This window comes from Procambarus clarkii, chromosome 19 (assembly GCF_040958095.1).
Source record: "Procambarus clarkii isolate CNS0578487 chromosome 19, FALCON_Pclarkii_2.0, whole genome shotgun sequence".
In the NCBI taxonomy this organism is placed as follows: Eukaryota; Metazoa; Arthropoda; class Malacostraca; order Decapoda; family Cambaridae; genus Procambarus; species Procambarus clarkii.
Genome location: NC_091168.1, coordinates 25,471,229 through 25,493,851, shown reverse-complemented (window position 1 = coordinate 25,493,851; position 22,623 = coordinate 25,471,229). Strand labels below are relative to the sequence as shown.

Genomic DNA, 22,623 nt, shown 5'->3' with positions numbered 1-22,623 from the left:
CTGTGTCATGTTATGGCCAGTTGTTTACTGTGGCGTCTTGTTTATACTTTAGTGTTTGGATTCGCCACGGTGTTTCGTGCATTGTTTACAGTGTACCGTTTTACACAGCGTTTGAGAAGTACATTAATTACCTGCTTCCATGCAGTACACTGTAGCCTATGACTTGTAGGAGAAATTTTCTTTGCAGTACTACTTTAAATGTTAATGTTTGTTTATTATTCACCCAACAACATTAACGTCCACATTTGGGATGGTATTTGCGCCTGCTAGTAACATGTTCCTATATATAATTTATCAAAAATCCCCCCCCCCCACTTATGTGGTGTAATAAGCAGCCAATTACGAAAAGCACTGATAATACATCCAATACCACGTATCCTAAAATACATCTAACGTAGCCTAGGCCTAAATCCACATAAATCAAGCCTATCGCTAAACGCATGTCACATCACAATTTATTACCTACAAAACCAAACGCTCTTAAAAGAAATTGCGATGATTGTTTTATATTGTGTGGTATTTGTATAGCTAGACAGGCAGACAATTCACCACGGCTGCTCAGAGGTAAATCAGGGCACAATTACTCTCAAAGCACGCACGAACATTGCTATGCAATTTAAGGTTAATGTTATAATTTCCCTAAAATCTACGTTGTTTGAGAAACAGTAGTTCGGCGAGAGACAGCAGCAGCAGACACTCGACAGGCGTCGTGAGATACCTCTCCGCGATGCTTAACTCACTCACTCACTCTCTCCAGCATTGCGAAGAGAAAAAAAGAACGACGGATTTTGTACATTAAATTTTTCACATTTGGCAGTGTGAAATGGAGCATATTGCGCCATGTATCCCCCTGGAAGCATCAAACGAGGCAAGATACAGACCACTCATGAGTGTGTGAACACGATGAGATAAAACACAACTACTCACCGCATAGTAGTCAGAGTCCCACAGTTCCTTCAGATCATTCTCGGCAAAGTCCGCCAGCGTACTATCTATTATATCCATAGTGTTTTCATGCACAAAAAGGGTCGTTCTCACAGAAAATATATGTTCTGACGATTCAGTCTCTCACACTTGTCTCAGTGGCGTAGGTAAAGTAATTTAGAACTCCATAGGGGGAGGTATGGATGGGAGGCGTGAGCGAGAGGGTAGAGCAGGTGGGTCAGGTGGCGGAGCGAGCAGTGGCAGTACCTCCCCGCACGATGAGTTGTGAGTGACTGGTGGTGGCCTCTTCTCACACCCGCTGCTCGAACGCACTTCCCTCTGGTGAGCAACGCTGCAACTCCTCCTCCTACTACTCCATACACACACACACACACACACACAAGGATATACAAGTATACGCCATACTAAGTATACAAGTATATATCGAACTCCTCGGTGCATATACAGTATATATATATATATATATTTTAAGAGTTCTGGACTAAAATTGGTTGGCTGGTTAATAGTACTGTATTATGTTGTTGTTGTTTAAGATTCGCTACTTGGAACAAAAAGTTCCAAGTAGCACGGGCTATGGTGAGCCCGTAAAAGTAGTAGTAATGTAAGCAATTGTAGTGCGGTTGACAGGACTATGATGGACGCCTCACGTGTGCTCTTGAACTACTCTTGACAACGGGCAGCCGTCAACACACGTGGCTCCGCTGCCATACTCTCCAACTAAATTCTGAAGCAGCTCAGCGCTAAATATTTACCTGAGGCCCACCTTCCCTATAGGGGTCTTGATGGGGGACAGAAAGCCGGCGACTTGTCAAATCAAATATCTGTAGATATTCGAGTAATAGTTTATCTTTAACTACTACTTCTTAGACACATTGGCAATTATTCACTGTTCTGGACAGTTGAACAATTATAAATTTAGTTCACATAAAGTTGCCATTTATGATTGTTTGCTGGACACACAGTTGTCAAGGTGAAGTGAAATGTCAGGCATCCAGTGACAAGTGCAGCCAGGGTGACGCTGGTACCGTCAGCCGGCAACTGCAGCCAGGGTGACTAATCCCTAATCAACAAAAAGAATACTATTTCAGCAAAAAATGGGGCCAACAAAACTACTTGGCAGAATTGCATCAGCTGTTGTCTAGACACTTTTGGTCCAACGGTTCATTTTAGCATACCGAGATATATATTCCTATACATAAATTACTCTTCCTAAGATATGTTAAATGGACGAACTGGTGGCAAAATACTCTTATATTCAGGGGGCCGGTTTTAAGCCAATTAGACTAATTGCTCCCAATTGGGCTCAAGGAGTCTCCGCGCCAGGTAATCTGCTCAAATAAATAACAAAGCCTAACCTATAAAGACTTGTCATAACCAACACTAACTTGTAAGCTAGTGCTTAAGTCTGCTGCATTCTTTACGACAGAATACAGCACGAATACAGAAGACAATAAGTCCAGTATATGTTTTGTTTTTATCACTTCACTGATGAATGCCACTATTTATGTTTTGTTTATTTTTCGGTATCACCAGGATAAAGGTAAAAGTCTCAATGGACATTGGCACAAAATATTTGTGGCAAATCAGTTTAAACTTAGAGAAAATCCTAAGTTACTTTAAAGAGGCAAGAAAGGTTACTTTTTATAAACCAACTTTTAGATATCAAAAAAGCATAATTTGTTTCCAACAATGCTAGGATACATATATATATATATATATATATATATATATATATATATATATATATATATATATATATATATATATATATATATATATATATATATATATATATATATATTATAATAATAATAATAATTTGTTTCCAACACTTACATTTTGTAATGTTTTTCCAAACTAAAAAATAAAACTAATATTTGTAATAAATCGTTTTACAAGAACTTTTTAATATTATTAATAACAATAATAAGACATTACTTTATATGCTTAGGTGAGAGGGAAGGGAAGGGTCCAACAGCCTGGTTGACCAGTCCAGCAACCAGGAAGCCTGGTCGATGACCGGGCCGCGGGGACGTTGAGCCCCGAAATCATGGCAAGGTATCCACAAAGTAGGTATACACAGCAATGTACTGCTACCCTATTCTACATGAAAGATTACACAGTGTAGATGAAAAACTGACTATAAGTTCATCTAATATCTCCATCTCACAGGATGGTTAGTCATACATGGAATCAGGAGAGAACAGTAAATGCGAGGCTGATCTAATAGCCTCCACTAGCAAACTCTGGGTACAGCACAAGAATATCTTCCAATATTCCTGAGTGTATGAGGTAGCTAGAGCTCAAAATACCTCATACATTGATGGTGTGACATCATTGATAATAGCTGCTATAATAGCCCGGTGTATGGCGGATAACTAAATTATATTCTTGTAAGAAATTGAGCCAAATATTATGAGTTCTTACCTTGTTCACAAGGACTAGAGGATCATAGTCTGTGAACACTTCCACCATGTTTCCACTTAACTACGCTCCAAACTTGTACGCGCTAAGTATGTTTATATATACAGGAGAAATTACCATAGTTTCAGTCACATATTAACATAAAGCTCATTATTCACTGCCAGTAATTTATTGTACATACCGCTATTCATTATGCGAAATACTATTTTTTTACGGTACCACTATTGACTATGATTTACTGCTTAAAAAAGGCATTTCTTTGAGAGGTGCAGCGGGCGAACTATCATAGTTAAATACTCCTAGTAACCAGGTGAGGGAGGGAAGTGAAGGGATGGTGGGTGAGGGAGGGGAAGGTGAAGGGTGAGGTGGGAGAGACAGGTGTTGTATATTATACGTTTGCAGGTGTGAGCGTTACAGGTGTCTGTATGTAAGTGTATTCACTCAGATCACCAAGTTGTATTCAGCTGTTTTTCAGGGTGGAGCAACAGCTCCCTAGCCCCGCCTTTCCATCACCTGGTCAGTAAATGTGAAGACTCATTCCTTTTGTTTATCGTCGTTCTTCCTACTGAAGCTGTTGATTGAAGTTGCCTCCACGATGCCTACCGGCAGTATGTTCCATAGATTGTGACTTATGCTGAAGAAGTTTTGCCAGACGTGTCTCGGACTCATCTGTGTCCCCTGGTCCTATTGCTTCTTGTTTTTAACACTGGCTCTTTATCCACATTGTCAATTTACTAAAATATCTTGTATGTTGTTATCTCCCCTTTGATACACCTTTCCTCCAACGTGGTGAGCTTGAGCTGGCTCAGCCTTTCACTGTAGGGAGAACTCTCAGCTTTGGGTCAAATCTAGTTATGAAAACTCATTCACATTCAGTATTTATGTTTAACCGAAGCTTAAAACCCTTCAGCGATCCCACGTCTGCAGCCCGTCCTCCAAACAGACCCAAAAGTGATTCCATCCACCCGCTAAACCCCGTTTATGAATGAAAAACGGTTTACACACGACACAACTGATTTCGTTTGAACACTTCCGGAACAAGTGCTTCACTGACGAATTTTGTTCGAACCACAACGCTGTAAATGCTTTACCCACGTACTACAAATACAAATAGTCGCCAACAGAACCTAAACACCTAATCTAACCTAACCTATGCCTATATATGTACAATATGCTAATATATTAATTTATATTTGAGAAAATTCCCGGTTTGAATGAACAGCATGTAAAAATTTATAAATGCGTCTGTGGGTCGACCGCTGGATGTAGTAAGCTTCATAGAGTCTACTACAGACCGCTAGACTGTAGTAGAGTCGAGGACGGGTTGCACATTTTTTTGGGGGGGGAGGGGGGGGGGATATATACAAGAGTTGTTACATTCTTGTACAGCCACTAGTACGCGTAGCGTTTCGGGCAGGTCCCTGGAATACGATCCCCGCCGCGAAGAATCGTTGTTACAACCAAGTACTCATTTTACTGTTGCGTTAAACAGAGGCTACAGTTTAAGATTTGCGCCCAGTAAATCCTCCCCGGCCAGGATACGAGCCCATGACAAAGCGCTCGTGGAACGCCAAGCGAGTGTCTTACCACTACACCACGGAGACTGGTAAACATCCGACTCCTGACATGTTACTCGGTAATTCGTTCCATAAATCAACAGCCCCAGTTGTGAAACCGGTACTACTTTGGAAACGGGGGTCGTTGATTTATGGAACGAATTACAGTTACAAATCTTTCCTATATCTAAACTTATCCAATTTATATCCATTGCTTTAATTTGTTATTTTTTTAACCTTATTTTTATCACCTGTGTTGTACCCTTTGTATACTTCAGTCGTCACTCTTACTCTTCATATTTCTAGATAATGAAAATGAAGCGCCTTATAATCTCTCTTCAGTTGGAAGATTTATAATTTCTGGGATTAACTTTGTCGTCGTCGTCCTCTATGCGTTCAATTCTACAGTACGGAGACCAAACCTGAACTGCACTGACTTTCCCTTGAAACAATCCAACGATCTCATAGCTATTAGTTTAGATACTACTTGAAAATATTTATAATAAACCATAGTAGAAGTTTGTAGCTCATGTTAGCCCCCCTCACATATTTTTATATTGTCAAATGATTTCTCTTAGAAATGACAATTGACCATAGCCTGATTTACTAGACCCGTTGAAATTGTGTGACAAGTGGTTGTAATGTACATGCACGTTTGTTCAGAAAACCTAAAACAACAACAATATGCATGTTTGTACAACCCGTCCTCCTAATAGAGCGTCGCATTTTGACATACTTTACCAAAGTCCAAAAATTGTCGTACTAGTAAATGGAAGCGGCTTGGGAAATTGACATACTGTCCCGTTTTCTGTTTTGGGTCCTCTGGTAGATTAGGATAGGGGGCACTTTAGTACGACAGTTTCTTCGGAGGACGGGCTGGGCATCCACCATTCTACACTCCGTCACTGCAACTCCTCTCATCAATGATGATAAAGATTAAGTCACCCAAGAGGGATTATTCCTATTACCTAATGCCTCTGTTCACCCAGCAGTATATAGGTATCCGTGAGTGAATCAACGGTCATGGGGTTGCATCCTGGGGAGGGTCGCCAATTCAACCTTGGGCGAGGGGGGGGGGTTCGATATAAGCCTAAAGTATATACTCAGGCTGCCTGTCACCAATAAAATTAATAAATTGCATTTTAAAATGCAAGAATGTACAATAAGTACATTCTTACAATAAGTAAGAATGTATAATAAGTATAAAAAAATCGGTACTGTAATTATTTTTGGACAATATATCATACAAGTACAGTATTTTAAATTTAAAAGTTATTAGAAAGAAAAAGGATGCTGCACTGGAGGCACAAGTTTGACTTGGGAAACTTTAGGTTTTGAATAATTTTGGGACTTGATAAGAGCAACACTAAAAAGAGTAGTGTCAGCAATGGAGGAGTAAAAGAACATGAGAAAAAACAAAACTGAGATGCTCGGAGGACCAAAGAGAAGAAAATAATTGAGTGGTGATGAGCAAGAAGCAGCCATGATAAAGTCAATACTGTATACAAATTCTTCCTAGTATAACATGTATTTGTATTTGTTTCAATACAAATTATTTAACAATGTACAGTAAACCATATTTAGAATCTTAAATATAAACATAGGAAAATAATACTTCATTTGAGATCAATGTTTATTATCAAATGTTTGTACCATCAGCAACCCATATCCAGTTAGCTTCACGGTTGCTCACAGAACACAGTATATGGTGGACATTGTGTACTTATAACAAAAATTACTCCCAAAGATGATGGAAGTTTGAAGTTAACGACAAAATGAACATTCATTCAGTACAATGTCTTTAACAAATATATTCATATGAACCACTTAACAATGACTGAAACAAGGTATAAACTCTCAGACCATTTCCATTATCATTTATTGCAACTTATCATCAATCACAAGTGTACAAATTTCAAGGTGTTGGTACACTAACTCCTGTTTATCAACCCTAATAATCTCTGACATTATATTATCTTGCATAATTTACAACGTCTTACTTTAAGTGCCACGCACAAAATACTTTCTCCTGATTCTGAGATCATTTTCTGATCATGTCCTTATATGAGCTCTCATTGCTTAAACAAGACATGTTTATGTACAAGCCATGGAATTAGTAAAACAAAAACCTCCATCATAAGGTTTTCATAAACAGCTCTTTATAGCTATTCCACTTGGTTGTTCTCAAAGTACAGTACCCGTGGTGTAGTTGTTAAGACGCTCGCCTGATGTTTAGCGAGTGCTTTGTCCTGGGTTTGTATCATGGCCAGGAAGGATTTACTGGGCGTCAATCCTGAACTGTAGCCTCTGTTTACCCAACAGTAAAATGGGTACAGGGTTGTTAAACTATTTGGCGGGTCGTATTCCGCGGAACATAGGATTAAGAACCTGCCCAAAATGCTATGCGTACTAGTGGTTGAACAAGAATGTAAGAATTGTATATATATAATAAATAAAAATAAAGTAAGATCTGCTGTGGCATTGGCAAGTATTAGTAACTGTCAGGTACAGCATCATCCCTGTACCAGCGCTACAAGAAACTTCTTGAATGGTCCGTGTAGGTAATACCAGTGTTAGGGAGTATTAGGTTATTTTCTCACATTTGCCTCGAGGGTTACTATAGCTTTGACCTTTTACCAAACAGGAGAGGAACATCCAGGTATCTCCCTGTGGCAAAGTATGTTAGCCATAGCATCTCTTCTGACTTCTCGCAGTTTAGTCTTCTCAGCTGTTCTCATTCTTAAGGCATCAAATGTGCTGGCAGACAATTTCATCTGGATAACATGGAAGCTGGACAGAGACATTCACATTGGTTTGCTGTATAGAGAGAACTGGATGGTTTGCTGTATAGAGAACTGGATAAGCACCTCCAAAGGATACCTGATCAACCAGGCTGTGACTCATACGTCAGGCTGCGAGCAGACGCGTCCAACAGCCTGGTTGATCAGTCCAGCAACCAGGAGGCCTGGTCGACGACTGGGCCGCGGGGACGCTAAGCCCCGGAAGCACCTCAAGGTAACCTCAAGGTATGTTTAACACTTACCCCTCAAGGAGACCTTTTTGTATCTTCATGGGACCACAAGCATCATCTCTATGGCTACATAACCCGATCATGATGGATGACATGTACCTCAACTGGAATTAATGCAAATAGTGAACATTCACCTATTTTTGCCCCTCACCCTGAAGGAAAGAGCTGCTACAACGCATCTTACCTCAAGAGAAATCAAACATCCTGCCAAAATTATTTTTCCCATAAAAATTTGCTTTTTATTTTTGTTTTGTTGAAAATTCCACATTTTTGTGTATGATTTGTTTTTTAATTAAAATCTGTATTTAATAGACTATTATATCACAAAACTAATCATTTGTAAAATATGTTCATAAGGAGAATATCTTGAGTTATGACTGAACCTTTTAAGAATGGAACAAAAATGTAGATATATTCCATACATTGGAAGAATCAGCAACATCTCTGGATGAGATCATCAGCTACAGGTGTGTTGAGGGGCAACACATGCAATAACTGTTGCCCCCCCTTTCCCCGTGCCCCCCCCCCCCAGCTGCAATCCTCTGCTGTACCCGTTAAGTATTGAGGCAATGTGTTATTCAATTTGGTACTGTACTTTACTGTGAAAAATGCAAAATGGTTATCATAATCTTGTAGACCAGGCTAATATATGTTGGGAAACCAGATAGACTGCTATGGCTAATATATTACTAAAATACTGTACTGTATATTCTTCTGGTAAACTATACTGTATTTGTTAACATTTCCAACACTGTCCTCGGGATGGAGAATGCCATATCTACTCTATACAAAATGGTAATTAACTTGTGCCATATGGTAAGGTGTCAAACAAATGTGAACCACATAATACACTCACACTTGTCCTTGAACATTGCTTTAGTACACAAGTGAGAAGTAAATAACACACAATGCCCCAACATGGACAGGTGCACCACATGCTAACCAATATATCCCAAACTGGTTGGGCATTCCTGGGTCAAAGGCAGTGAGTAACCTACGTATCACAGAACATAACAGCTAAATATTAATTGATGAAAAGTGATTGATCACCAATTTTTCCTAATTTTCTTTATCCCCCAAGAGATGTATATTTTATCAGTGACTAGCCACACAAACTTAAAAACTTCTGAATACAGATAGAGTTATGTTATTAATAAGTTTACAGTATATTAAATTAAAAAATTAATTTAAAAAATATATTCAGGCTCCAGTTTACTTGTTTTGATTATAAACTTCATAATCTACACACACAACATAACTAAAAATACATACATTAATATATTTATACTGTACACATCAGACACATTGAAAAATTATCACAAACTGTAAAGAAAAATATTGTTAAGAACTGTACATACTGTATTTAATTAAAAAAAAAAAAATCTGTAGGCAGATGGATACATAATTTGACACCCTTTGTTTTAAGACAACCTAAACAGAGGTACATGAACTGTTGGTAGCAGCATGATATCCAAACTTTCACGAGATTACACTTATGGTGAACAACCTGTTTGGCTCAAACTTAAAATATACTTGTTCAAACCAATCTCAAGTTTGTGAGTGTGTGTGTGTGTGTGTGTTGATAAGGTACTATTACAGCAATCGCATACCTAGTGTGCGTTGCAACAAGGCCTGCTAGGGTGAATGTTTAATGTGCAGGAGAGCACCAGCTTTGTGCACAAGCTTTGGCTTCACTTGTTATTTACCTTCTGAGTTTTGTGATTTTTAATTGACATGCAAAGCTATTAATAGCATGCATTAGTTTTCATTTTTACTAAAGAACAAGTAAATTAGGGAACAAACTCTCATTTTTTACGAGTGCTCAGCGAACAGAAAATACTGTAAAACTATCTAAAGTGAACTGAGCAAGTTAAAAAAATAAAAAAATAAGTGTCATCAGGTTCCGTAACATAATTTCATATTATTTAGAGCTGGGAATGTCCTACATATCCAAGTTCAATAAGAGTAACACCCAAGGTTGCTGCCACCCTTAACCTGATTGTCTTGCACATTTTCTAGGAAGGGAAGGGAACTACCAAGTGAAAGTGCAAAGCCATTTTGACTATATGACACATTTTCTAGGAGATGCAATGTGCAACAACTAAACCAACATACCGATTTATATAAATGACACCTCAGGTAACACAAGAGAAATCTGTATGACATATGATCATGCAATATGCAATGAATTTCAAATGTCAAGAATGGTACCACTTTTAAAGCTAACAGAGGACAAAATTTAGATTTTTCAAATGTCTAACAAGAAAATTTGGAGCTACTTCTTAAAAAGTGCTATACAGTGGTACCTTTGTTTATGATCATAATCTGTTCCCAGGGACGCATTGTCAACCAAAACAAATTTTCCCATAAGAAATGTAATATAAATTGAATTAATCCGTTCCACACCACCAAAATATTAATTTAAAAATACATTTTATACCGAATAATGCTCATTTTGTACTAGCTACAATACAGTATGTATATCTTGCCTTGAATGAGGAGTCTTGATGGCGTACGGAAGACGGTGAGGAGGAAAGGTGTTAGTGTTTGGAAGGGGAGTCCCCCTTCCATTATAACATCATGCAGTGATGACTTTTCTGGGGTACTCTCTCCCCTATGTTTTGCTTGCATACCACTAAAACTTGCTTGTGGCTCACTGCTTTTTTTTCTCACTAAAAACCTGTCCAGCGAAACTTGTTTTTCCCTACGTTGTAACACTTGTCTGAAGCGAGACATCACATTGTCATTAAAAAGGTTAACACAACGTCCTGCTACAGCTTGATTTGGGTGACACTTTTCAGCCAAACTTTGCAATTCTTCCCATACTGCACACATTTTCTTAATAAATGAGGAAGGGACATCCTCTACTCTACATCAACAACCCCTCATACCATTTTCATGTTTACGAATGATATCTCTTTTTTTTTTTTTTTTTCCACTCTATCGTCATCCTCATAACTATTTTCTTAGGTTGAACTTTACCACTGACTTTCTTGGGACCCATGGCATGATACATAATAAGAACTTTTATGTTAAAAAAGCAGGCAAACAATGAAATTCTTCACAAAGAATTCAAATGCAGCCGCGGTCGTCACTATGTGGGATAGACTTGTACACAAACTGAGTGTGCTTCGCCCCGCACCCCCAGCACCATGAGCTTGTTCGACCCATACACGTAAGAATAGACGTCGTCTTCCAAGTAAACCCTCGTGCACCAATTAAAATTTTACGACGAATTTGACATTGTCTACTAAAAAATTTGTGTTCTAGGGAAGTTGTCAATCAAGGTTCCACTGTATGTGGATATGCATAATAAAAAATACTATCAGCTTGCAATTCACAGATGAGGGTGTCATCAAGATCTTTGGTAATTACTCACATATTTTAATGTGAGTGTAATTACCCCAAGAGTAGTTAAAGGATTAAAGTTATGTTTGTGGTGTCCTGTCTTTCCTCTAATCTGTCATGAATTGATAAGGTTTCAACGATTTTTGCATCCACTACCCTCTAACCTTATTTATTCGATTCATTTCCCACTCTTAACAACACAAATACAAAATCTGTACATCTTTCTAGCACCTTTGTTTCCTTAGATGGATTCTATGGCCTCTTGTTCCCAAAGTTGCCAATTAAAAAATTCCCCCATAAAATTTTCCAATTCCTTTCGCAACTTTGTACATTATGTGGTAATCCTACCACCTTTATTTCTTATATCAATTAGGTTTGAGGTGTTTAATACCTTACAGCTCTCCTCACAGGTCTTATGTTTTATGCTGGGGAGCCATTTAGTAAATTGTCTTTGCACCATTTCTAATTTACTGATGTGCTTTTGAGATATGGACACCACACAACTGCAGGCTATTGTAATTTTGGTTTCATGCACATCATGAACAATTTTTTTTAGTACAGAGCATTTCTTGAACCATAAATTTAAAACTGCTTCTGAAACTGGCAAGCATAGCATAGCATAGCATAGGCTCCTCTTGGCCCTCTGTTAAGTTTGCTGTGTTTGTCAGTGTTCTTGGCGTCTTTCCATGTAAATTGCAAGTTGAATGCCGTCTGTTTTTATATGTTCTGCATTTCATTACGTGGCATTTATAAATTCATTTGTCATGCATGGCTCCATTCACTTATTTTATCTTGGTCAATTTGAAGGGTATAACAGTTCTCTAGATCTTTTATTGTTCCTAGTAGCTTACTTATCTGTCGTCACATAACTGTACCCCCCAAGCAAGGTCATTTATAGAAATAAAACATTATTGTTCTAGTACAAACTTTGAGAGACTCCATTAGACACTCCCCCAGTTTGATGCATTGCCTCTCAACACTGCTCTCATCTCTATATGCTAGGGAAATAGTTTAACCAAGCAAACAACCCCTCTGAAGTTAGAACACGCTCGAGTGGGTTCCATTGCGATTCAACTTCAAGAACAGATTTGTGCAAGATGTTCTATTAAATACCCTTTTTAGGTGCAGTTTGCCCAACCATTTCTTTCTTGCAAAATCTCTGTGGCTATCACAATAGCAAACTTTTTTATGCAAGATCCTTATTCAACAGTCATACAATATTCTCTCTGTCACCTCTTTTGAGAGTTCATTTAGTTTTCATGATTCTCTCTAATGATTTAGCTACCATTCATAATAACACCAGTTAATTAGGACTTTTCTTCCACATGTCCAACAGGTTTCCCCCACTTCTAATAGTGTGGAAAATAATTTGCTCATGTGCTTGTCCTCTTAAAACCCATAATGTGAAAATGTATCTAGCCCCCAACTGAGGCCAGCTTTTATTAGTCATCTCTTGACTCCTAAGTACTCTAAGTTCTGCTCTAAATTCTATAGTGAGGTTGGCGTTTCGAAAATCTTAAGTTATCCAAGCACATTTTGGAGCGGCTCATTTTGCTCGGCAAAATGTCCTGCTCAGTATCCATCAATCTGTTGCCTCACCTCCAATCTCTTTAATTTACTAGATACTGTACATGCAATTTATTTTAATGAACTTAAGTAATTATCAAGAGAAGGCACCAAGCTTGGGAGACTTGTAGTACCTAATAAGTACATGTACAATTAATGTTGCATTTCTCATTTTCATTCTCACCTCCATTCTCAGTGCTGTATAATTCTATATATTGTTGACTTGTTAGCCTCTTCCTGTATTGATTGTAATTTAAACAAATTCTAAACTTGGCCAGTGTATGCCTTTCTAGTGGTCTTCTGGTGACATTACTATTTAGGATCACCCCTTATTTCTTTTCTTGACAGTTCTTTTGAGTTTCTTCACATAACTTGAAAGGTGAATGTGACCTGGTTTCACTTATCCTACATACACATGAAGAATGTATTGCATTTATCCACACTGAATTCCATTTGCAATGTAATGCTTGTTTGCTTATAGCTTCCAGATCATTTTGATTAGGTATTAGTCATTTAGGCTAACTTTCCTCAGTCGCTTAGCATCATTTGCCAGCATGTTTATATAACTAATCCTGCAGGTAGATCATTTATATATACTGTATACCATTACAATGAACATTGCTGTTGCTAGTACAAAGTCTTGAGGAAACTCACTAGTCCTCACTACATCCAGTCTGGTCTATCCTGTTAGGAACATTTTTGTCTATATTAGATGTCTTATCATTTCGTACATATTTCAGTATCTAGATGCAGAACCATCTTTTTAATGTCAGATGCATGCACGATCTCGGTGAATGTCACGAGAACTAAAATTTCATACACATGGCCAGTATGAAATTGATTTCCATTTAGTTTTTCTAGTAAACTGGTTACAACACAGGTCGAGTACTGGCCTATAGTTTAATAGATCTTCTGACACCTTTTTTTTATAAATAAGGCCAATGTTTGCCTTTCAAAATATCTAGAATAATGACCGGAAAATAATCCTTAACCCTTAAGCTGCTAAGGGGTCCTGAGGAGATTTACACCCCTGTGCGCAAGAAAAAATTATAAAATTTTTCTTCGTTTTCTAAAAATGTTAATTTGTGTTCCCTGCGTACGGGAAAAATAAAAAATAAATTGTAGGCGACATATTTTGGGCGCAACAGGCTGAGGAAGTCTGGCAAAATGTGGGCGTTGACAGAGCAGTCGTCAGAGGCGGCCAGCGTCACCCGAGCTGTCAGGTGGGAGTTGCCACAAAGATATTATTACCTAATTATTTCAATGTCTGATTTTTTTTAATTTTCTTGCAGTAATATTGTTCAATAGTGTGTTGTGATAGATTTATATAATAAAATGTGTGAATCATCACTATACTCAAAAGTATGGTGTTCATATTAGTGATTCAATTATTACGTTCATAAAACAAACAAATAGTTTTGTTATTATTACATTATATACACACATTACATATAAGTATCTACATGTTTTGTTCACCACAACTGTACAACTAAGCTGATATAGTTAATTCAGGCACCAAGAGACGTCGCTAAACACACAGTCAGCTGGCAGCTGCCTCCCTCACTCATTTAAGGTCAGGCGCACTAAAATTTCTTCCCCAACAATACTGTTTGTGGTGTTATTACACTATACACACACATATATATAAATATCTACATGTTGTATGCACTGTAACTGTACACCTAAGCTTGTAGGGTGCCCAAAGAGCATAGTGGCCACCCTCTACACAGCTAGAAAAGTCACGCAGACGACCCCACCTCTGTCACCCAAATGCCTCCTCCCAACATAATCCTTTTGCTGTTATTACACTAATACACACACATTATATACAAGTATCTACATTTGTGTTCACCATAGAGAACCACTGAGCTGGTATGGTGGATGTAGAAAATAACAGGTGGCCACACAGTCAGTAAACGACGCTATCTCCCTCCCTCAGCAATACTCCTCCCACACAGCGCTAATTATCACAACAATCCTGGTCATTTTTATCAGTCAGGGGTCATCTGTAGTACTGTACTGTCATTGCTAAATAATAGTTATATTTATTTTGACATTTTTAGGCGATGCTGTGGTCACAAGCTGAACAGCAATGCTGTTAGCTCATGCTGCGTGCGCCAGCCTTGGTTGCTCCCATAGTACTGTGGCTCTCACACCGGAGAATATTGCCCACGATTCTTTTTAAACATGGCGTCTGTTTACAAGAGCCATGAGGAAGCCGATGTGAACCCCCTGTAGATGCGGGCCATTTGAATTGTGCCTGGCACTCTATGGCGTATATATATGCCATGCCCATGGTGGGACATGTTACTCATGGCGTATATATATACTGTATAGAGTATATATATATATATGCCATGCGCAGTTTAAGGGTTAATGGGTTGCCGAGCACACACACACACACACTCGGGACTCAAGATGCAACTCTATCTTATCTTTTTGCCTTACTTCAAGAGCAACTATTTTTCATGCCATCTACACATATTTCTGCGTTGGATTCCAAAACCGCTTGTGGTGGTGCTGTGAATTCCTCGTTTTGGACGGATACACTTTGAAACTGTTCAGTATCTTGTACATTTCACTGTCGCCACACTTAATCTCTGAATTATATCCTTTACATGCAGGTTTTTGCAATTGTATAAGTACTTTTAATGTGCAACTCACTTGTTTTCAACTTACATCTGTGCCCCCTCAATACATTTCCTCTTGTATGGAATGAACAGTTTGTCCCTCTCCTCTATTTCCTGAGTATCTTATATGTTGTTGTCATATTTTCTCCGGTCTATCTCTCATCTAGTACTATTAATCTGAACTTCTTAACCTATCTTCATAGTTTAGCAACTATATTTCTGACACCAATCTAAGAGCAAACCTCTGGACTAGGTCAGTCTTCTTGTGCTTCACCAGGTGACAATTACAAGCTAATGTGCTCATGCCTCATGACAGGAAAATAAATGAAGGAACCTGACGGCCAAGTGGACAGCGCTCGGGATTCGTAGTCCTAAGGTTCCGGGATCGATCCCCAGTAGAGGCGGAAACAAACGGGCAGTTTCTTTCACCCCTGATGCTCCTGTTCATCCAGCAGTAAATAGGTACCTGGGAGTTAGCAAGCTGCTCCCTGGAAATGTGCATCAAAAAGGAGGCCTGGTCGAGGACGCTAAGCCCCAAAATCATCAAGATAACCTCAAGATGCCTTTGTGCAAATACTGTACATCTCTGTAAGTACTTGTGTACATGAACTGTGTGTGTGTGTGCTTAAATATCATATTTTATGGACATCAAAGCAAAAGCGAACATGCTGTTATGAGTAAGTTAAGTGGATGATACCATTGGATCCAAGCAGTTTTGAATATAAGTACCCTGTACCCTGTATGTAAATGAACATGTAAAAGTAGAAGACACATTTTGGACATTAATTTAAATATTCATAATTGCCAGCAAACTGGAATTTACAGCATACTGTATCAGGAAATAATGAACAGTGCCTATGATCTGCAAATGGGTGTTGATGAAGCCTGTAAATACCATGGCAAGATACCCAGCAAGTTCTTCAATGTTGCATGCAACAGATGCTACAAGCCAATCTGGAATTTCTCACCAGAAGCTTTATTGTGCAACTCTCCACCATCACAACGAGATGCTGTCAAGGTGAAGTGTCCGTCCATGGAAGGAAATATGTACAGCACCACAATTTGACTTGCAAGAATATTTGAATGAAAGTGTGACAATAACAAATATTAAATAAAATGAATAGTTTAATCACCTTCCAGAGGTAATATTTACTACTTTTATACAGTAATTCTATATATAAATATTGTGGTTTATAGACCACTTTTACAGTACTGTACACTGCCATTCACCATTACCGATGGGAATGCAGATCGTTATAATTATTCCGGATCTGAAATTTAAATATTATACATTTTTCGGGGTTAAGTTGCCAAAATTTTAAATATCGTAAAAAATGTCAAGAGATTTAAAAACCAGTGCTGAATATACTGTAATGAAATGCATCTTTTTGGTGGTGCCTTGGTGGATCGATGAAGCTATCTCACTGAGATAGCATCCCCCTACTCAGTCACATCAGCCATAGGAGTCCTGTTTGGCTTACTGGGAATCACAGCCAGAACCTGGCCCTAACCCCTCTCACAGAGGCACACGGAGCTGGGGAATGTCATCAACCACAGCAACAAAGCATCCACAAAATAAGTGAAGCTATACAAACAAAATTCAAGGTTCATATAAAACGAAGCACTGAAAGAGCCAAACAACGCCACAACTGATTCACTCAAAAATACCTTGAACCCCCTAGTGCAAATAGTCACCAACAGGTGACACCCCCAAGGGTGTCAGGCACCTGCCCCAGCCATTATCCATTCGGAGTTGATAAACCACAAACTGAGGGAATCAGGGAGCTACCAAGGCTCCACCAGAAAGAAGAATTTCATTATCTTCAACGCTGGTTTTCTGGAGGAACCACTTACAGCTTTCCGAACCTAACAACACTGAACTCAGAAAACATGGGACATACCTGGGAGGAGGAGATTGGTAACATTCACAAAGATGAGACTCCAGGCCAGGAAACCCAACCCAGAGTAATACAAGCCCGACTGGGACCAGGAACACTGACCAAATAATGAGTTGCCAGACCCTCCAAAACCCCCGAGACTAAATATCAGCCTATGACATACTGTATTAGCAACCACAGCAACCAAAACCACAAACTTGCTAACATCATGGGCCCAAGGGTAGACTGCAGGCTAGCCAGATTCAGTGACATTTTGGACAACTGAGTCCAGGAACAAGGAACCAAGGACACCGGATCAAGTGTCCTCTGAAGCAGAGTGAATGATGCACAGGTAACGATGAACCGTCATGACAGGACAAATGATACACCCCCAAGTTGGACACAACAAGCATCAATCTCCAAAGAACTCCTTCTGGAAGCCAACCCTTTTTTTGTTTTAGCCAGAAAAAAAAAAAAAAATATTGAAGAAACTGCCCACCAGGGACAAATTAGCAATATCCATTCTTCCAGAGGAGAGCATGAAGCTCCCCAACCTGACAACTGGAACCGAGGGCCAACAAAAACAGCACCTTAAGGATACATACCAAACCAAAGGGGCAGCTGTGAACCAAGAGGAAATAAATATTAACCCGTGTTGCTAAGGGCTATTTGGACTTCGTCACCCACAGGCGCACAGTCAAAAACAAAAGAAAAAAAATCTTAATCCGTTAATCTGTGTTCCCTGATTACAGGAAAAATAAAATAAAAAATCATAAGTGGCATATTTTGGCTGCAATAGGTCTGGGAAGTCTGGCAAAAAAGAGGAGCTGACCCAGCAAGCGTCGGGTTCTGCTTTGCCGAAGCTATCAGGCTAGGGAGGGGGGGGGGGGGGGGGGGGGTTGCCACAAAGATATAATTACCTAATTATTTCAATGTCTGATTTTTCTTCCTTTTTTGCTGTAATATTATTCAATAGCCTGTAGTGTGATATAGTTATATAATAAAATGTGTGAATCATCGCTGTACTCAAAATTATGGTGTGCATATTATTGATTCAATTATTTTGTTCATAAAACCGTGAACAAATGAACTTTGTTGGTTATAATACTATAAACACAGGTTGTATGTAAGTATCTGTAAATTTTGTTCACCATAATGAACTACTAAGTTGATAATGCGAGTCAAAAAGCAATAAGGGGTGGCCACATCTGTCAGCCAGCCACTCGCCACCACTCCCTCCCTCAAAAACTCCTCACTCGCCTCCCACCATACTGTTTTTGCTTTTATTCGCTAAATACAGATGTTATATATAAGTATCTACATGTTCTGTTCACCATAACTGTTCAATTAAGCCGGTATAGTGCCCAAAGAGCATATGGGCCCAAATGGGCAGTGCCCATATGCTCCACCACTACATAGGCCACCCTCACACAGCATGAAAAGTCATGCAGATGCCACCACCTCCCTCACCAAAATGGCATCTCCCAACATTCCTTTTGCTGTCATTACACAATTTATATATACATTATATATAAGTATCTACATTTGTGTTCACCATAAGGAACCACTAAGTTGGTATGCTGACTCAAACAGCAGCAAGGAGTGACCACCACACGCCAGTTAGCCTGCTACTGGCTGCCACTCCCTCCTTCCCTCCCTCACCAACATTCTCTTCCCACCATACTGTTTTTGCTTTTATTCGCTATATACAGACATTATATATAAATATCTGCATGTTTTGTTTACCATAGCGAACTACTAAGCTGGTATAGTGAGTCCAGACAGTAAAAGGTGATCACACAGTCAGCAGATAATGCTACCTCCCTCCCTCCACCAAGATTACTCCTCCCACTACAGCGCTAATTATCACAACTATCCTGCTATCATCAGAATCCTGGTCATTTTTATCACAGTCAGGGGTCTTCTGTAATGCTATCATCACTAAATAACAGCATGTACATATATATGTTGACATTTTTAGGCGATGCTGTGGTCACAAGCTGAACAGCAGTGCTGTGAGCTCATGCTGCGTGCGCCAACCTTGGTGGCTCACTCAGTACCAAGGCCCTAACACCCGGGAATGTTGCCCACGATTTAAAAAAAGAAAATGGTGTGTTTACAAGAGCCCTGATGAAGGCGAGGTGAACCCTGTTTATCTGCGGGATGTTTAAATCTTGCGTAGTACTCCAACACGTCACATGACGTGTTGTGCAGTTTAGGGGTTTAGGCCACCAACAATTCATCTTACAAATAGTGATCGATTTGCACCAGAAACTTCAGACAATCTAGTTATGAGAGCCAGCAAGCCAGGGTGAAGAAGGAACCCTGAACTGAACAAAAAGGCAAAAGCCGACCCGTATCCAAAGGCAACCGGGACAAGCAGAAAATAAGGTCCAGAACTTGCAGGAGGAACCAAAGTATGTCTGCCCAAAGTGGAAAATCTGCAAAGTGGGCCAATAGAAATCTCTGAAAATAAGACACGTCCATGGACCCCAACAGGTCACAGAAATGCACGAGGCCAGGCGGACAATGGAAGGAGCTGCGAAAAAAAAAGGTACCAGCAGAATTACCAGCCACTTCAACCTAAAAGCCCCAAAAATAGAACGGGCCAACTCCAGGGCAACCACCCAAGTACAAAATGCTGCACACAAACGGGCAAGAGAACTTGAAGCATCACTTACCTGCAGAGCCTCGTCACTATAAAACAAAGAAACAAAACCAAAAGATGGAGGTGTGAACAATAAAAGCAAACCTGCAAACCCAAACATTGTTGGAGGCAAGGTAGAGTAACACCCACCCAACAGGCAGGAGGAGGAGATGGTAGAACTGACCATCAATTTGTGGCAAAATTGACAAGCAACTCCTAAACTTGCAAGTGCAGGGCCAATCAATATGAGCCACACTGCAGATGAGTTACCAGGGCACAAAGGAGTGTAACCAGCACAATAATCAGGCACTATGGACACTCGACTAAAATAACAAATACCGAATGCAGCCTACAGATTAAGCTTTGCTATGAAGGGCATCAGCAGCAGCATGCCAGATGAATAAGCATGTGAGCCTCAGTGCACCCCCCACAACAAAGTCAAGCCTTGTCTCCTGCATAGGAGTAAAAACTCTGTACTACGAGAGTGACACTCTCCATCCTTGTAGCCTGACGCCCCCCGTGGCAAACTCCCAAACACAGCAGAGAAGTCACTCTCTCGGTGCAAGGGTTCACTCTTAGGTTTGAGTAAACGAGTGCCTAGGAAAGGGCTGCCCCTAAACACATGCAGCTCGTAGCAAATATTTAGACCAAGTCCATGCAAGAAATGAGGCTCAAACGCAAGCACATGAAGCAAATAATAAATATAGGAATGACATACAGGCAAATGGTCCTCACAGGACAAAGTCCAAAGGATGGGCATTATTTATCTTTCAAATGAAGTTAGACTCATCTATAGCTGGCGACTCCAATGGTGGTCTAAATTCTTAGATATCAGTGACAAGACTGGCTACTAGCTGGGGCAGGAGCCTGGAATTCCTGGGGAGCCATCTGTTGGCAGCTATTTGCACTAGAGGAGGGGGGGGGGGGTTCAAGCTGGTTTTGGGGGAATCATTTGGAATTGAGTGAATTAACTGCAAAGTTGTTTGGCTGTTTCAGAGCTTCATTTTATATGAACTTCGTAGTTTTATGGCTTCAGTTACTTTCTGGATGATTTGTCTGTGTGAATGATTGCAACAATCTCCAGCTACCTGTGACACTGTGAGGGCAGCCAGGTTTTAACTCTGGTGTCCAGTAGGCCAAACCGAACTCCTATGGGTGGTATAAACCAGAAGGAAAATCCATCTTGGTGAAACAGCTTCAGGGATCCACCAGAGAACATAAAAATATTTCAACTTCAACTGGACAACCAAATTCTAAGTCAATTAGATGGCTTGTTTACTTAAAGATATTACCGAGTTTCTTTATAAAATTTGTTAAGTTCATCAATATATACACATTATACACGTGATATCATTACTGGCCTATAAGCTTATAAGTTAAATATTTTAGGTCATAATTTAAAAACTTTACATACATCTACAATTTAGAACTGATTGTCTACATAGAAAATCTTCCCTGGTAAGGCTTTTTTTCCCCCACATGCTGTATAGTGACTGCAAATTATAACAATAAATTATTGCAATACAGTATGTTTCAACTTTACACTATTTATTGAATAGAAAGTGGTTGACTTGTATTCCTCGAAGACCACACCAATGTCGGTGAAAAAGAATATGGCTGTAACTTATTGCACATCATATCAAGTCTGATCAGGCAAGATGTTAAGATGAGTGAGATGCGAGTGAGTGAGCCGAGACTCATCCAGGGTGGCGTCGTGACCGAGCTGTCCACCGTGAAGGTGGTTACTAGTCAATTGTGTCTCCACCAGCTGGGATGCATCATTGCTTTCCTGTTGGGTTGTGGCTGAGTTATATATAACTTGCAGATCTGTTGTCTCCTTCAGAATGTTTGTGGGCTCTAAATGATCCATTTCATGTACACTGGCATGATTAACAAGGGGAACCATTGTACTGTTCCCTACTAAGAGAGATGATGTAGTGCCATCTAAAGTAATAGTGGGACCTCCCTCTAATAAGTCACTATCAACATGACCACCTTCCTCACTAGACATAGCACGCATCAATTCAGCCTGGATTGGTCGAGTTAGTGGTAGAGAGAATGGGATATAAATAATCTCTACATTCTGGGTATCGGCATCACATTTGAGCTCTGTGATGCAGTCAACAGCTGGCACACCCAAGATACTTTCCTCTACCTGGTGTTGAATTTCCTGTGATTGTACAGTATGTTTTTCCTGTAGCTCCTGCTGCTGATTTTGTCTATGGGGCTGTTGGGTATGGTGCCCACATCCTCCACGCTTTTTTCGGCCCCCTCTTCTACTGTTGGCTTGATCTCTGGCTCTTCGTACTACAGCTTGGCGGATGGGACGTATCCTCCCTGCCTGTGACACTGGGGCAGCAGGATCTCTGCTCTCACAACCAACCATTCCATTATCTTCATTTTCTTCTATAAAGCACATGTGATCACCTTCATGTTGAAAAGACTGAAAAAATATATGCAGATAAATATACAGGAAAAGAACCTGACAAATTTCAACTGCATATATATTAAATGCTCTTTATTTATTTAAACATAAGTTATAAACAAGACAGAAAAATAACAAGCCATAAACAAAAGCAAAATGAAATGCGCTTTCTGA

The 22,623-nt window shown here is 39.6% G+C and overlaps 1 protein-coding gene across 5 annotated transcripts in view; it reads right to left on the bottom strand.

Annotated features, from left to right (window-relative positions):
• Window positions 1–6,544: 6,544 nt before the first annotated feature.
• Window positions 6,545–22,623, bottom strand: part of LOC123757579 (zinc finger protein 341) — a 42,137-nt gene continuing 26,058 nt past the window's right edge. For all 5 annotated transcript variants that reach the window (XM_045741344.2, XM_045741345.2, XM_045741347.2 and 2 more), the window contains exon 15: window positions 6,545–22,467. In XM_045741344.2, coding sequence (XP_045597300.1) covers window positions 21,664–22,467 — 804 coding nt within the window. In that variant the 3' untranslated portion in view covers window positions 6,545–21,663. The remainder of the gene's footprint in view (window positions 22,468–22,623) is intronic.